At 36.3% G+C, this 16,622-nt stretch overlaps 1 protein-coding gene across 2 annotated transcripts in view; it reads right to left on the reverse strand.

The window, feature by feature from the left end:
- Window positions 1-285: 285 nt before the first annotated feature.
- Window positions 286-16,622, reverse strand: part of ADGRB3 (adhesion G protein-coupled receptor B3) — a 723,536-nt gene continuing 707,199 nt past the window's right edge. For both annotated transcript variants that reach the window (XM_028097735.2, XM_088024325.1), the window contains 2 exons: window positions 8,727-8,831; window positions 286-474 (listed from right to left, as the gene is read on the reverse strand). In XM_028097735.2, the coding sequence (XP_027953536.1) occupies window positions 286-474; window positions 8,727-8,831 (294 nt within the window). The remainder of the gene's footprint in view (window positions 475-8,726; window positions 8,832-16,622) is intronic.

The following is a 16,622-nucleotide window of genomic DNA, read 5'->3' on the forward strand; positions in this document are numbered from 1 at the left end:
GCGGTTACAACATGAATCGTTGCTTGAGGTTTATCTATAAAGATTACCTTACAAATCCATTCCACGGGTACTTACAACACAGGATGGTCAGAACTGTACACCTGGTCCTCTCTCCACTAGCCTGACTAGTGAGAAGTTACCATATGCAAACACCACTGACATTTGGCACATGAAGTTCCTGACATAGGATAGTCACACGGTCCAGATAGAAATGTCAGGCTTCCCAAGTCTTAAGTGTCAGTGCAATAAATTGTTTTATATCCACCTCAGTCCATTTTGATTTTGCTAAACTTCTGTTTGAAAGTCACCCTCTTGCACATCCAGAGGCAAATTCAGACACTTCTCCCACTCTGCTGGCCTCAGTTCCAAAGCGTCCTTTGCCTCTGTATCTAAGACATTGATTGTGGTGTAATGTTGGTATTCACTGGGGTTTTTGAAAGTGTCCCATGGATTCTTGTTTGGTGCTGGGTTTTCCTGTTGAGAAGAGAGGGGAAGAGAGTCATTATTTGATGACGAGGATTACTGCTTGTTGAAGTTCCCAGGAAGACAGCATGTTTGTGACCTTAATCGAGTTTATATGATTCAGAGATGATTTGAAATTGTGGCCAGCTGCAGGAAGTGGTTTTGATTTTAGTTTTCCTTCATTGAACAAACTGATGAACACCTTCTTTATGTTATCCTAAAGTTTTCCAGAAATCAAAGGAATTGAATAATTTATGGAAGGCAAAGTAGATGATGTTTTGTTTTGGGTATCTTGTGAAATGTCAGTATAGCTATCTCAGGTAGAAAGGAGTTTTCCCGCTAAGACTAAATGTAGAAAATTGAAGTATTTTGGCAGAATCTTTGGTGAGATAAAATTTGAAGATATGTAATGGAGCATGTTATGTAATAATAAAAACAGTCCCCAAACGGGCCATATTTCATAAAACTGAATTTCATTAATTTTGCTTAGTTTTTAAGAAATTATCCTTTTTAGAACATTAAAATGCTACTATGTCCCTTGTGTAATCTATTTTTTTCCCTGCTGTATATTCCCAATTTTCTACGTATTTGGGCAGCACATTAATTTAGCAAAAATCATTCTTCCCTTCAAAGAGCACAGCTTTTTGGAAAATATATCTAGCAATATAAGGGGTTTTAAAGTATGTCTACTGGCCAGCATTCCTTATATTCCATAGTATATACCCTCTTACTACTTGAGATTTAAGATCTGCCTAATTATTATTCCACCCAGACCTTCCATGTTGTAGGGGCTCAGTAAATATGAGTAGACATTCTTCAAAGTTTCTATAGCCTGATATTTTGCTAAGATTTAGCAGTGAACTTAAATTTATTTTAAAAAGTGTTTAAAGATTTCTGTAAAATGAGGGAATCTGAATGTAATAGACTATGCTGAGTAACATCAAAGAACAAGAAGGAAATCATGACTGAATTCTCTTTAGAACAAATTAGAACACTTAAACAACTATAATTGCTGAATGTGTCCTTTATCTCTTCCCCTTCACCCTAAATTCCAGGCTTCAACTGCTTATAATTAATTAGTGGGGGAAATGTAAAACAGGTACTGCAATTATTATCTGGGTTTCACTGAAAATAATAAAAATCACTCTCAAGTACAGATAAAAAGAGACAACCTATAGAAATACATACCATAACTAGAAAGTAAACTGTTAAAATCCTCAATACATTAGATGTTTTTAACACTTATTAGCCTTAATCATGAGGACATACAAGAAAACAATAGCTAATAGTTAAGACGTGATAAAATTTTTAACCTTTAGGATATGAACAGGGGATTAATTCTGATTTAGTCTAATATCCTAAAGTCTTATGAACTATATAGTCTTGTAACTCTTCCCCGCCTTCCTTGCTCCCTTCACCTAATATTTATCAGCTGCTCTGTGTTGGCCATATTAGGCACTAGGGAGGATAAAGTGATGAATCAAAGATGAAAAGCCAACATGGTTCACTAGGAAGCATAAGATTTAAAGCCTGATATATACAGGTCCAAATTCCAGTTGCTCCATTTTATATGAATGTAACTCTGAGCAATTTACTTGATTTCTATGAACCTCAACTTTAATATTTGCAAAACAGAGAACTATGCTTTGTATTGTGGGCCAAAGGAACTGACAAAATATGCAGATTACCTATGTTATGGGGTTGCAAAAATAAAGTTACGGGGCCTAGTATAACACCTAGTATTTAATAAATGGTCACTATGTAGTAATCACACTTATTATGAAGGTGTTTATAGTTAAATGAAGGTTTATATATATAGTTAGATCTGTGTCTACAATCTAGGACAAGTGCTGACAGGGGTACAGACGAGGGTGGAGATAAGGCTTCCTTTTATGGAAAGCATATAAACCTTTCTGAGGAAAGTGATATTAGAACTGTCATAGAAGAATGAGCTTGGTCATAAAGACATGTGTGATTGGAGGCTGGGTGGCTGAACAGGCAGTCATACTGAGAAGTAAAAATCCAGACAGCATGCAGATGGGACAAGTCTGAGAAAAGTAACCAGTTTATTTTAGTTGGAGTGAAAAAGAATAGAATAAATAGGCAGAATTGAAAGCCAGATCATAAGGGACATTGTATGCCAGGCCACTCAGTTTGGAATTTATTTTGTAGGCAATGGGAATGGCTGAAGATTTCAGGGCACTACAGTGACCTGAATCATTAATCACTGATTCAAAGGTGTGAATTCTGCTGCATCAAGCTATGGAGAGGATTTATCCATCTTAGACAAAGGCTGTGTCTTAAAGGAGCTTTCTGGGAATCCTTAGTCTGAAAAAAGATGAATTAGTTCAGTCCTAAAAGGATTCAGGATATGTAAATTATTTCATTTGCTTTGAAAATAGGGGTTTCATTATGTTTGGAACAGATGTGATTTTCCATTTATATTTTGAAGATCAAGCATCATGGATCCATGAACTAAAATGGCCAATTTTAAACTTCCTCAGAATGTCTAGATCCTAATTTCACAGTATTGCTGCCAGTATACAACTGACTGAATTTCTGAGAGGTTATATAATTAATAAGGTTGGCTTTCTTGGTCATCTTCTCTGGCCTCCCATGGTATTCCCAGTAGTACTGTGATTCTTGCCCTTGTTCATAAATGTCTGGACACCCGTTAGGTCTGAGGCCCATGCTTCTTTAGTGATAAAGAACTACTGCACCCAGCAGTAGGACTCAGCCAAACAGAGTACCACATACACAAAAAAACCCAAAAAGTGAAAATTTAAGGGACCTATAGGACAGCATTGAGTAAAACAATATTTAGGGGTCCCAGAAGAAGAAAGAGAGAAAGGGACCGAAAACTTACTTGAAAAAACAATGGCTGAAAATTCCTGGACCTGAAGAAGGAAACAGACCTATGGGTTGAGGGAGCCTAGAGCTTTCTAAATAAGATAAACCCAGAGAGATCCACACCAAGACACATTATAATTAAAATGTCAAACGTTAAAGAGAAAATCTTAAAAGCAGCAGGAAAAAAAAAAAAAACAACAAAAAAACAAAACTTGTTATGTATAAGGGAACCTCCATAAGTATATCAGGAGATTTTTCAGCAGAAACTGCAGGTTAGAAGGGAGTGGCATGATGTATTCAAAGTGCTAAAAGCAAAAATCCCAACGAAGAATATAAAAGTAGTAAAAATAATGACTACAACAAATAGTAATGGGATACACAAATTGAAAGATGTGAAATGTGACATCAAAAACATCAAACGTGGCAGCAGGATTAAAATGTAGAGTTTTAGAATGTGTGCAAACTTAACTTGCTATCAACTTAATATAGACTGGCATATATGTAGGCTGAGATATATAAGCTTCATGATCACAACAATGTTAAGACCTAAAGTAAATACATAAAAGTAAAGCAAAGCATCAAACCACATGGGAAGAGAGCAGGAGAAGATACAGAGTGGCTGAATGGTTTAAAAAAAAAAAAAAGACACATATATATGCTGCCTATAAGAGACTCACCTCAGTTGTAAAGATACACACACAGACTAAAAGTGAAGGGATGATAACAGATGTTTCATACAAATGGAAACCAAGAGAAGGCTGGGGTAGCTATACTTCAGTCAGACAAAATAGACTTTAAAACAAAGACTAATAAAAGACAATGAGCATTACATAATGATAAAGGGATCAACCCAGCAAGAGGATATAAATTTGTACTTATGCACCCAATCTAGAAGCATATAAATGAATAAAGCATATATTAGCTGATGTAAAGGGAGAAATCGGTAATGATACAATTACACTAGGGGGCTGTAATACCTCACTTACATCAAAGATAGATCATGCAGACAGAAAGTCGAACATTAGCCTTAAATGATACATTAAACCAGATGGATTTAATAGATATATATGTCAAGACCACAGCTAACATTATACTCAAAAGCTGAAAGCTTTTCACCTAAGATCAAGAACAAGACAAAGATGCCCACTCTTGCCACTTATATTCAACAGTATTGGAAGTCCCAGCTGAAGCAATTAGGCAAGAAAAGAAATAAATGAAAAAAAAAATAGTAAAACTGTCCTATTTGTAAATGACATAATTTTATGGGTACAAAACCCTAAACGCTCCTCCAAAAAATTGTTACAACCAATACATTCAGTTAAGTTGCAGGATACAAAATCAATACACAAAAATCTTTTGTGTGTATCTAACAACAAACTATCAGAGAAATCAAGAAAACAATTCCATTTCCAATTATACCAAAAGGAATTTAGTATCTAGGAGTAAACTGAACCAACAAGGTAAAAGACTTATACATTAAAAACTACAAGAAATTGGTGAGAAATAATAAAGAAGACACAAATAAATGGAAAGATATACCACATTCATGGGCTGGAAGAATTCATATTGTTCAGATGTCATATTACCCAAAGCAATCTATAAATTTGATACAATCCCTATCAAAATAGCAATGGCAATTTTCACAGAAATAGAACAATTCTAAAATTTATATGGAACCAAGAAAGATCCCAAATAGCCAAAGCAATCTGGAGTAAGAAGAACAAAGCTGAAGATATCATGCTCCCTGATTTCAAACTATATCACAAAGCTATAGTAATCAAAACAGTATAGTATTGGCATAAAAACAGACTAATGGAACAGAATAAAGAGCCCATCACCCAGTTACCCCATCCCCCCACCCACCTCCCTTTCCAAGGGCACATGATGTGATGAGCACTGGGTATTATACTGAACTGATGAATCACTGAACTTTTATATCAAAAACCAATGATGTACTATACCTAAGCTAATTGAATTTAAAAAAAAACCCAGAAATAAACCCATGCATATATGGTCAATAAATTTAAAACCAAGGAGGCAAATCAAAACCACAATGAAATATCTCACACCTGTGAAAATGGCTATTATCAAAAAGACAAGAAATAAAAAGTGTTGGCAAGGATGTGGAGGAAGAGGAACCCTTGTGCACTGTTGGTGGCAATGTAAACTGGTGCAGCCACTGTGGAAAACAGCATGGTTTCTAAACTAAAAATAGAACTATCATATGATCCAGCAATTCCACTTCTGGGTATTTATCTGAAGAAAATTAAAATACTGATTTGGAAAGACATTTGCACCCCTATGTTCACAGCAGCATTATTTACATGGCCAAGATATGGAAACAACCAAAGTGCATGATTGATGGACAAACAGATAAAGAAGATGTGGTATACAGATATACAATGGAATACTACTCAGTCATAAAAAAGAATGAAACTTTGCCTTTCTTGTGACAACATGTAGAGAGGCTACAGGTTATTAGCTTATTACAAAATAAGTCAGACAAACACCATGTGATTTCACTTATATGTAGAATCTAAAAACAAAACAAATGAAACAAAACTCAGAAGTGAAAAGAATAGATTAGTGGTTGCCAGCAGGGAGGGGGTTAGGGGGGAGAAGATGAAATGGGAGAAGGAGGTTGAAAGATAGACACTTCTAAGACAAATAAGTCATGCAGATGTAATATACAGAATGGTGACTATAGTCAACAATATTGTATATTATATAACTTTAGATACTGACAGGAGGAAACTAGATTAATTGGGTGATCATTTTGCAGTATATACAAATACCAAACCATAATTAATAGTTATGTTAATTGTACAATAAAAAAATTATAAACTCATTATAAGCCAACATGCATGAAATTTCCAAAGATGCTAATGTGGTCTTAGGCTGTATATATAGAAATGGAATATTAGCTGAATATTAGCATTCATCTCCCATAATTCATGGGCCTAGGAGCAGGCTAGCTGTTAATTCCGGACAAGTCCCTCTCTCCCTCTGTCTTCTCTTTTCCTCCTTCCCTCTATTTTCTCTTTCCTTCCTTCCTCCAACCTAGCAATACTGGGGACAAGGGAATGAGAATTTGTTTATTCTATATTCTAAAAGAGCAAGAATTTGGAGAAGCTCCTTGGGGGAAAGGGATCTTGATGGAGAAGAGTTTGCGAGACACACTCGGAATAAGAGAATTCTTTCAAAACTGCCTTTTCTTTGTAGTGTGATTTAGATGTTGTCCTGCCTGGAAGCAGGGAAATGGACTAAATGGTCTTTTGGGTTCCCTTTGATTCCCCAAATTCTACATAATTACCATCCTTTGCAGTGCTAGGCAGGTGTTGTGAGTTAGTAGCCAGAAAAAAAAGGAAAAGACTTTGAGATTTTTGTTTTGAAAATGTCTTTATCCAATCATGCGATATTTCATTAGCAATGTGGCGCACGAATTATGACTGAATTAAGGATAATGAACTCACTCACATGTTCATTATTAATCAAAACTGAATAAGGAACTCTCTTCTGTTCTCAGATATTTAGGACAATAGTCAAGCAGCAATGACAACTCTATCCTTCCCACTCCTAACCTCCCAAATGATAAATATTTATAAATCTTTTCTAGAAAAGGCGTGCTGCTGCAGAGATGTGGTGTAATTAGTAGGCTATTTTGGTTGTCAGGAAATGGAGATATAGATATCTGTGCCATTAATGATTTAATATCCAGACCATACAAGGGGAAATTACAATCATATTATAGCAGTCAGCCAGCTGTATCTGTCGCATAAGACTTTCAGATTTGTAAACATAACTGTATTCTTTTTTTTTAAACAAATGAAGTTTCTTCAGTTTTTTCAATGTTAGCTTTCAGTATTCCAAAATGAGTAGCTAATGTGTTTAGGTCTAACCTCAATGGTGCAGTTCTCATTTGCCTGGTGAACTAAAAATTGACGGGCCAGTATTAGGAGGAGTAGCTAAGAAAGAACCACTCACTACATATAAGTGTCTTCTATTTGCCCAGCATTGTATTGATGACAACAAATAATGCATGATTCTTGCTGTAAGGAGGAAAATAGGTTGATATACACATGAATTATTTACAGACCAATTAAGAGTTAAGGTATATTGTGTTTCTTATAATCTTCATTTAACAAACACAGACTGAACTACCAGAAATATTCTATAAATCAAGAGCAGCTACATACTGATAAATTACCATGACCAGCACTGTACTAGTACTGAGAGGAGTACAGGGAAAAACAAAGGTACATAAAATCTTGGTCTTGATAAACTGATGTTAACTAATCAGGAAGCTAGGACTTAGACTCACAACACACATATCCAAGGCTCATGAGAGTTAGAAGGTGATCAAACACCATGTCTCTTAGAGTGATATATGTATATACACACACCAGAACCCCAGACGCTGGGAGGAGGGGGAGGGCTGCAAAGGTGTAAGGCAAAACAAGGGGACCATATTTGGAGTGAGGAACAGTTGAGTCAGATGGCAGTCCCAGCTCTATCTCTCATAGCTGAGTCTCAGCTTCTTAACCTCTCATGTGCCCTACCTGCTTTAGAAAGTGTTTTGAGAACCAAAGGAAGCATTTATTAATTACTGTTTTCTTTGTTCAAATTAGGAAAAATTGAGGTTTAGAAACCCAAGCTAGGTAACTTGCTGAAGATCAGATAGATCCTGGTTGAGTTTTGTATTCCTGATCCAGGGCCCTCACAAATAATTATGTAGCCTTTTCTGGAGCCATGCCTGCGTCATGTACATGGTAACTGCAAACTATCATTTGATGAATTCCTATGCTAGGACTGTCGTAGTGTGAATGAATGAGAAGCAAATGGTCCAATGAATAATCAAAGCCTCCAATGTTGAGGTTTCCCAAACTCTTGGGAAAAGAGTATTTCCTAAAACTCCTCTCATAAAATAAATGAGTCTCCTGGAGACAAAAACCTAACACTTCAGTTTCAGGTAATAGAGTATACATTCAAATGTATATGTGTATGTATATATATGTTTATAAGTACACATACTATAAAGAAATATATATTTTATGACCTTAAAATGTCAGACATTCAAATGAAAATGGAAAAATTTAGTCATCTATTTAGGTATTTGAATTAATTGACTTTTAACGATGATGAAGGGGCCAGGTGAACCTAATACATTTTTGATATATAACTAATTCCAATTAAAGCTTATAACTGAGAACTTAAGAACTTGCTTAAGGAGTCTATCATTCCTAATTTGTCTCTTAGTGTATTCCAAATACACTGCGGAGCATTATTTGTTTTTTTCTATGTACGCCACTTCTGTGTTCACAAGACAATTGAAAGCTCCTGGAGGGTAAGGATAATGGCTGACAGCACACATCATTAGTGTGGTGCCAGGCACTGATGAAGCAACACATACTTACCATACTGCTTGTATTTGGTATATCCCGAAATCTGTCCAAAGTTTGAAATTTCTGATTCAGCTCCTGAAACAGTTCCATATGCCTCTTCCTTGTATGCATGACCTTCTGCAAAAGAGAATAGAACGGCTCTCATTTCTAATTTGATTTATGCATTTTACAAAAAGGTTTAATATTTTCACTTTAATAAGGAAAATCAAGTTTGGCAGGAACCAGGAAGTCCCAAAAGACACCAAAAATGCAAATAAGCTGCATCTAATCCTTGTTTCATAGTCAGCACTTCTTGAACATGAAGAATTGGCTTTATTTCCATTTACGAGATTACCAAAAAAATAGTTTTCTCCTGTGGGTGCATTAAAAATGTAGCAGTCATTCCTGGATAAGATTTTCATCATTCAAAGTTAAACCTGTTCTACAAAAATTGTTATAAAAAAATGTTTAAAAACTTGGACTTGTAAAGCACCCAAGTCTCTCAATGTTTGTCATGGGAAATATTACTTTTTTTATGTTTTATTTCCATAACACTAAAATCCTAGTGGGCTGTACTAAAGGGGGAGCAAACTCTCAAGCACTACCATCTAAGGCTGACTCAAAGCACTAAAGTGTCTGAAATATATGGGAGATCTAGAATCTTACCCTTTCCATGAATAATGATTGAGTTTTGCAGAAGGAAAATCTGACCCATAGGTTTCATATATTTATTTACGAGATGGTACAGAATCTTAACAATTAGGGCTCAGAGCATAAATGTGTGTAGTTGAAGAGCTTCTCAAATCACTGATACAAATATATTAATCCTCTTTTTTAAAAATATATTAATACTCTTCATCCTTGGTTACATCCTTTTCTCCCAACTTGATCATAACTCAACAAATAGAGTCCTAAACAAAAATGACCTCAGGGTAAGTATCATGGACTGAATCTTTTTCTATTACAGAATGTGTAACAGAGAAGATAATAAATCCCCTGTATTTACAAGTGTTATTTTAAAGGAGAAAATACCTTCCTCAATTTTGATTTTTTAATTGTCAAAAATCAATATTTCAGTGATTTTCCAAGATTGTGCCTCCATGTTTGTGCAAGATTTTATAGTATTTTAAAGCATGTGCTTCATAACTGATGTTTGCTCATGTGGGCTTCATAGGTGTATTATATTCATGCCTAAGCTATGACTTGAACATTTGGCCCATTGTTTTAATTATCAAATATTTTCAAAAGTAAGAATTTGTTTTGGAAAAGAAATACATCTTTGGGGAAAGATCTATAATGCCTAATTTTCTTCTAAAAATACACGTGAAGAGAACACGATCTCCTTGAGGAAAAAAAAAGCAAAAGAGAAATGCAAATTAAATCTTTAACATATTTTAAAAAGCCTTATTCTCTGTTATGCCAAATTTAATGAATCTGTGTTTAGGCAATACTTTGTTTAGCTAGTTTCTTCTATTTTCATTAGCCTACTTTTATGAGAGAATTCTGACATTTTAAATCTTGCTCTAACCAAATTATTTTCATCTTTGCTCCTCTTGGTTCTAGGAGTTGGCTGTTAACGAATCAGGTGGTTGAGGATGAGAACATGGCAACATTACTCATGATGAGGACATGAAACATAGCAAGCAATTACAGAGCGATTAACTTCCCATCAGTTTTGGGGAGAGTACAGGAAACAGATTTGCAGGATTTACAGAGAAACACCAGGCAAACATAATTTGACTAGCAATGGTTGATGGAGATTTATGAGAGGCAGGATTTGCATAAGCAACTCAGTGGAGGGATTTTGAGGACCACATAGCTGGCAAACATAACGAAATGCATTCTGTCTCTGGGGACTCAAATATTCCCATGCAGTACCAGAGCCTAAGACACTGATGAAAATACTGATTTGTGTTATAAGAAAAACCTTTCAAAAAACAAAACTATAGTCATCAGAATATGAACTCTGGCTCTAACTTTCAAATAGTGTTTTTCATAATAATGAATCTTACCATGTAGTTATTTTTTGCTAGGGTGCAGGACTAAAGTCACGCTACTGACATTTCTCTAAAGATACTTCATTCTGTCAGCTAATACATATTCATGAGCACCACATATTGTGCTAGATGCTGAAGTAACAGTGGTGTGCAAAAATCACGTAGAGCTTCTCCCCTCTTATAGCTCAAGGCAGAATGGAGGACATAGGCATTAATCACATAAGAACTCAAATATACATTATTTTAGAACTGAGATAAGTGAAACAAATGGTGTGTCTATGTGAGTAAGTGATAGGGGAATTCACTAAGATAAACGCAAGTGAGGCAGATTTCCAAATTTTCACATACTTATTTTGAAGTTGAAAATTCTCAGATCAGTTATTCCTCATCTCATTTTTTCTTTCTCTTCCATTTTCTAAAATTCAGAGAATTTCTGGTATAATTTTTAATCTTGTGCCCTTTCCTCAGTGAGATCATTCCTTTCCAAAGACAAGGAGCATGTTCTCTTGTAAGATAGTTGATGTTATTGGCATAGCTTCCTCATTTTAAGGTGGGCATGTGATGATTTTGTCTATGCAGTCTCCATTTATCTTTGATCTTATGACAGGGTCCTGACTTTGCCTTGGGGACTTATGCCTGTCAATGGCGGTGGAAATGTCAATGGAAGTCGTTATCGTCTACTGGCCAAAAGGTCAGTTTTTCCATATCCTTCCAACAAAGTTCTCTTTTGTTGGTAGTCAAAGTCACTCTTTGTCTTGTGCAACCAAATATTTCTATTGGATAAATCATGTTTAATGAAGCAAAGTATTAAATGTATCCCATGGCAATGAGGGTATGTTAATTGGAGTTTTTATAATCATATTCTGACTGACTATGTAGCAGCTGATTCTGAACTGAGTGTATTTTATTTTGAGGAGCTACATTGTTAGAACATACTCAGAAATACATATGATGAATGCAAATGTTATATAACCAAAAAACATCTTGCAATATTCTACATAGGTTCATGAAAGCTACTCTGAGTACTAAAGCTCACGGACGCCACAAAGAAGATGGAAAGAAATTAAAAATTTAGGTGCTGAAATCTGGGGCTCTTCCTGCCTAGAAACATTACTTGCAAATCCATCTGCATCCAGATAGTCATTCTAATTTGAAATTGTCACCTAGGCACAGCCAGAAATCACGACAGCAATGATGGTCTGGTGGTTCCGAGAGAAGTACCACATTAGAGCTGCCAATCAAGAGCTCACCTATCTCTCAGGGCTCAGTTTGATTTTCCATGCGTGATTCCTTCTTGTTCACAGACTTAAGTATACCTTTCAGCTTTTTCAGTCGGGGACGCTTCCATTGACCTGGAAGCCAGCGTCACAGTAAATACTGGAGAGTTTCCAATCTGGCAATGTTTTGGGATAAAAACGTAGCTGTGGTTTTAGTTTTCACAAATAATAAAGGTTTCCCTTTATCTACTTACTTGTCTGAAGAATTATTTATTTGTAGCACTCATGCCTTTGATGGTCTTAACCACCTAATGAGAAGTTTTTGTGCTTAAAAATCTGGCCCATTTTGACGGCTCTTTTTGGATTTTACTCACCTTAGGGTTTTATCTGTTTACCTTTTTCTTTCTTTTGTGACTGAAACATCCTGTGTCCCAAAGAAATCGAGTTCTGTGAAAAACTCAATTTTCTAAAGCCTTTGAAGATGATAAAACTATAACTCACGTAGATTTCCTTTTTAAATAAACAAAGATATTCTAATTGACACTATATATAAAATTCAGGTTGCTTGAGTTTTAACTCCTGTCAAATAACATACGCATCTTTTGCAATAAAGAGAAATGCTTGGTAATGTTCCCTTCCACTCAGGTTATTATGACATCACTGTTTGAAGCTGTGTATGAACCCCCAGCCTGAGAGGACCAGCAACTTAACTGCACAGAAATATCTCCCGAAATAGCTTATTTCATACCCTTATCTGTCATTTTCTATATTTATAACTCCAGGGAGGCTCTCTTTGCATTCTTTTAATTGTTGATATGAGAGAAAAAGTGATAGGTTGTATAGTACTTTCATGAAATTTCAGCTCTTTGAGAAAAAATCAGGATGTGAACCACCTGTATGTTTTGAGCACCTACTCTCTCTCAGGCACTCTTCTAGATTAAATACTTGGGACATGTCAAATCTAACAGCTCTGGGTCTGGACAAACTGGGATTAAGATCTCAGTTCCACCACTTTCAAATTGTGTGGTCAGAGGCACAAAATGTAATCCCCCTGTAGTTCCAGTTTTAGCCGTCAGAGTAACCTTACAGGGTTGTTCTGAAGATTTAAAAAGGGATACCCATCACTTATCACCGGAGGACACAGGTAAGAGCCACTTAAGAAATGGTGGGCATTATTATCTTTCTCAATCCTCACAATAACCCAGGGAGGTAGGAGTCATTATCTCACTTTGCTGATTAGAAGACAGAAGCTCAGGAGGCTAAAGTAAAGCTCCCAAGCTCCCATCAGTGGTGAGACAGTTGGGATTAGGCATTCTGAATCCAAAGTCAATTCTCTTTGCATGCTGCTCTCTTAGATACATCCCATATTCAGGGAGCACCCTCCTTTAGATTATTCAAGCTTGTGATTATGCCCTATTCAGATGGAAAAGCAGGTGAAAGAAACGGGTGGATTAAATGCCTTCCCTAGCAAGCCCATAAACTGGATATCAATCACCCTGCAACTATCTCATAGTACTGCCAATTATCTTTTGAAGGGCCGGTCTCCATATCTTGTCTCTGAACACCTTGTGGACGGTGACTTTGTATCCCTGACACCTAACACAGTGTTTGATATTTGGCAGGTGCTCAATAAATGTGCATGGGATAAATGAAATCAATGAGATGGCATATGTATATAGGCCAGGGAAGGTACCTACAACATGGAAGGCTATCATAAACCTTGTCTTCTCTCCTTCTATTTAAGGGGTCTCCCAGCTGACAAGGAGACTTCTTTTATTGTCCCCAGACAGGATCCCTGCCTCCTATTCAGATCCTATTGTGCTCTCTTATTTTCCATATAAGTTGCCTATAAAGGGCCTGCAGGTGGGTTTGAAACAAACTGCTTGGAAGTTTTCTTATCTAAATTCAGAAGTGTGAATCACAGAGTTGGGATTTAAGTCTTAACTACAGATAAGGTAGGCAATACTATATGTAGACTTTTAGAAACAGAGAAATTGTTAGAAAAAGTTGGAGAATCTCCCAACTATAAATTTTAGATTATGGGGCCTGGAAATCACATTGATAGAATTTAGAAACCACTTTGCCTAAATTACTTTTTCTAGCCTTAGGAATATAGACACCTATGCTCTCATTGTTCATATTTACTAGTATAAACTTATGGTTATTTTGCTTCTTTTTTTTGCATTGCATAGGAGTCCTCAATCTAGAGTGGGCTGTTGAATACTAGTTTGAAGTGAATAAAAACTAATGTTAAGGAAGCAACACACACTGCAGGAATTAATCTTGATTCCTGAAGCTGTATTGTAAAAAGGGAATAATGTATGTACCTTTCCTTGGCCAGAGTCCCAGAGTATCCCTAAGACAGAACCTGGAGCCCCATGAAATGCCTGACATTACTAGTGTCTAGTTATGTTTCAAGCATGTTTCTATTTGAATAAATATATATACACAGGACTTAGACAAAGGATCTAAAAAAAAAAAACTGAATAAGGTATGTATTATTTTTTCTTTTGTCACTGTCACCCGAGGATATACTTGGCTGCAAATATTTGCAATAGTTTAACTTAGCATTATATAGAAAAGATGGATATAGCATAGGATTGGATTGCTCAAATGTTTCCTCTCAAACTGTGCTGACTGCCTAACAGAGTGCACTTACTGCAGGGAATGGGGGACAAAGCAGAGAGGGGCCTATTATTAGTAAGACATTTCTTTGAAATTGTATGCTTTATATTTAGAAAGTAATATGAATTTTATCTTCTATGCCATAGCTTAGCTATGTTCATAACAATATAAAATTAATATAAAATATTTTATCTCATATTCCCCTAAGTCTACTAAAAATTCAAGTTCCCACAAAAATGGGCATGATTATCCTGGATTTGTGCCTTCTTGTGCTCTCTGCTCACCATCACCTCTCCTCAGTTTGAAAAGCATGGGTTTACTGGATGTGTGGGGTTCATTAGGAACTTCAAAAGAACATTCTAAGGTGTTTTTAAGAGGTTATATCATTCCATGGAAGAATGTGACAAGGTTTATTTCTATGTTTTTTGAAGAGAAGATAAAAATAAATACCTCTCTGACCATATATTTTTAACATGGAATGGATAATATTGTCTATTGCAGTTTGAGATGTTTGTAACTGCACTCCTAAGAATTCCTTGAGACTTCAAGACAGTTTAAACTACCTGCCTGATATTTCTGATTTAACATCCTATTAGGCACCTTAATCCCCAAAGTATTAAAATGCAAACTGGCCTAACTAGATGTCTGCTTGACTTTCCTAGATCTGTCAAAGATACTACTAGAAATCCAGCCCAGACCCGTATGGTCCCCTTTCTTCTGCCCCCCTATGATCTTGACTGTGCCATGTCCCTTCATTCCTTTCCTTTATGACCTCTTCCTTTTTCTTTCCTGGACTAGTCACTTCCAAATTTCTCATTCACCCTACTCCAATCTTTCCTTCCTATTACTGCTCCAGTCACCTTTCTAAATCCCAGAGCAGAGCAAATTATTGCTCACTAAAAAACAAACAGAACACAATAGAACAGAACATTTTAGCAGCTTTTAGTAACAAATTAGGTAAAAATTCCTCCCTTGGGGTGCAAACTCTTTACTATATGGTTTCTAAATTACCTCCTCTTTTTATCTATAGATATCACGTTCCAGTGAATTTTAATTTACTTCTGGTTTCTTGAGAGTGCTACACCTCAGCCAACCTCCATACCTCTTCCTCTTCCTGGAACCTCTAAGAGCGGCCATTCATCTCCTTGAGTCCATAGCATGTAAATATCTTTGAAGTCCAGTGTGGCTCTTTGAGGTGTTACCTCCCTAGTCCATTTTCTATCTTGGTCTTTTCCCCAACTTAGATATACTGTTTGGTAAGTTTTTCTTAAAGCAAACTGGACTAATTTCAATTTTTAAATCATTCTTTACATAATAATTTACTGAATGCCTACTATCGTGAAAATGAATGAAGAAATCCTCATTCAAAATGGAAGAATCCATGAAGGGAGAGCTCTCATGCACTTCCACTCATCACAGTCTGCATAACCAGCAGGAAAAAGATTTTCCCTCAGCCTCCCAACAGCAAGCTGCCTCCACCTGCAGTCAATGAGGAGCTGCCACCACTTCAAAATCTCTTTTGCCTCCAATGAACTTTTGTTCAAAACAACCCCTTGCAGCTTCCTCCTTTCCTCTATAAAATCCCACTTTGTTATCTGGACTTGCTTCCTGTTTGCGCATGTGCCAAATTGCAATTCCTCTGCTATTCCCAAATAAACTCATTTGCTGCTCAGTAATATTTGCTGTTCGATTTTTAAGGTGGACATTATATGGTGTCAGAAATGGGACCTGAAGGCAATGAACCCGGATGAATGAATGACTCCCGGCCACTGTGTATGGTAGCCACTTCAGCCTCTTGCTCTCTCTGTGAGTTGTCTTTCTCCTTTTGGCATGGTAAGCCTCTTGTCAGAGTCAAGCTTTTTCCTTTTGGTTGAGCTCTCTGACTTTATTCTTGAAAGCATCAGCCTAAGACTACTCATTTGTTTGCTGAACCTCTGGTTTTAAAGTATGGGATTCACTAACCTCTCAATTCTTTACAAAGGGTTCTCCTTCTGGGACCCTGGCCAGTTTTTGTGTCCAAAACTATGGCCCTTCTTTGTGCATGTTCTTAGCCAAATGGACCAACTTAACCAAAGATAATTTAGAATTCC

Source organism: Eumetopias jubatus, unplaced genomic scaffold, assembly GCF_037043125.1.
Source record: "Eumetopias jubatus isolate StellerSeaLion01/CBP00866 unplaced genomic scaffold, mEumJub1_p1.0 scaffold_6, whole genome shotgun sequence".
NCBI classification, from domain to species: Eukaryota; Metazoa; Chordata; class Mammalia; order Carnivora; family Otariidae; genus Eumetopias; species Eumetopias jubatus.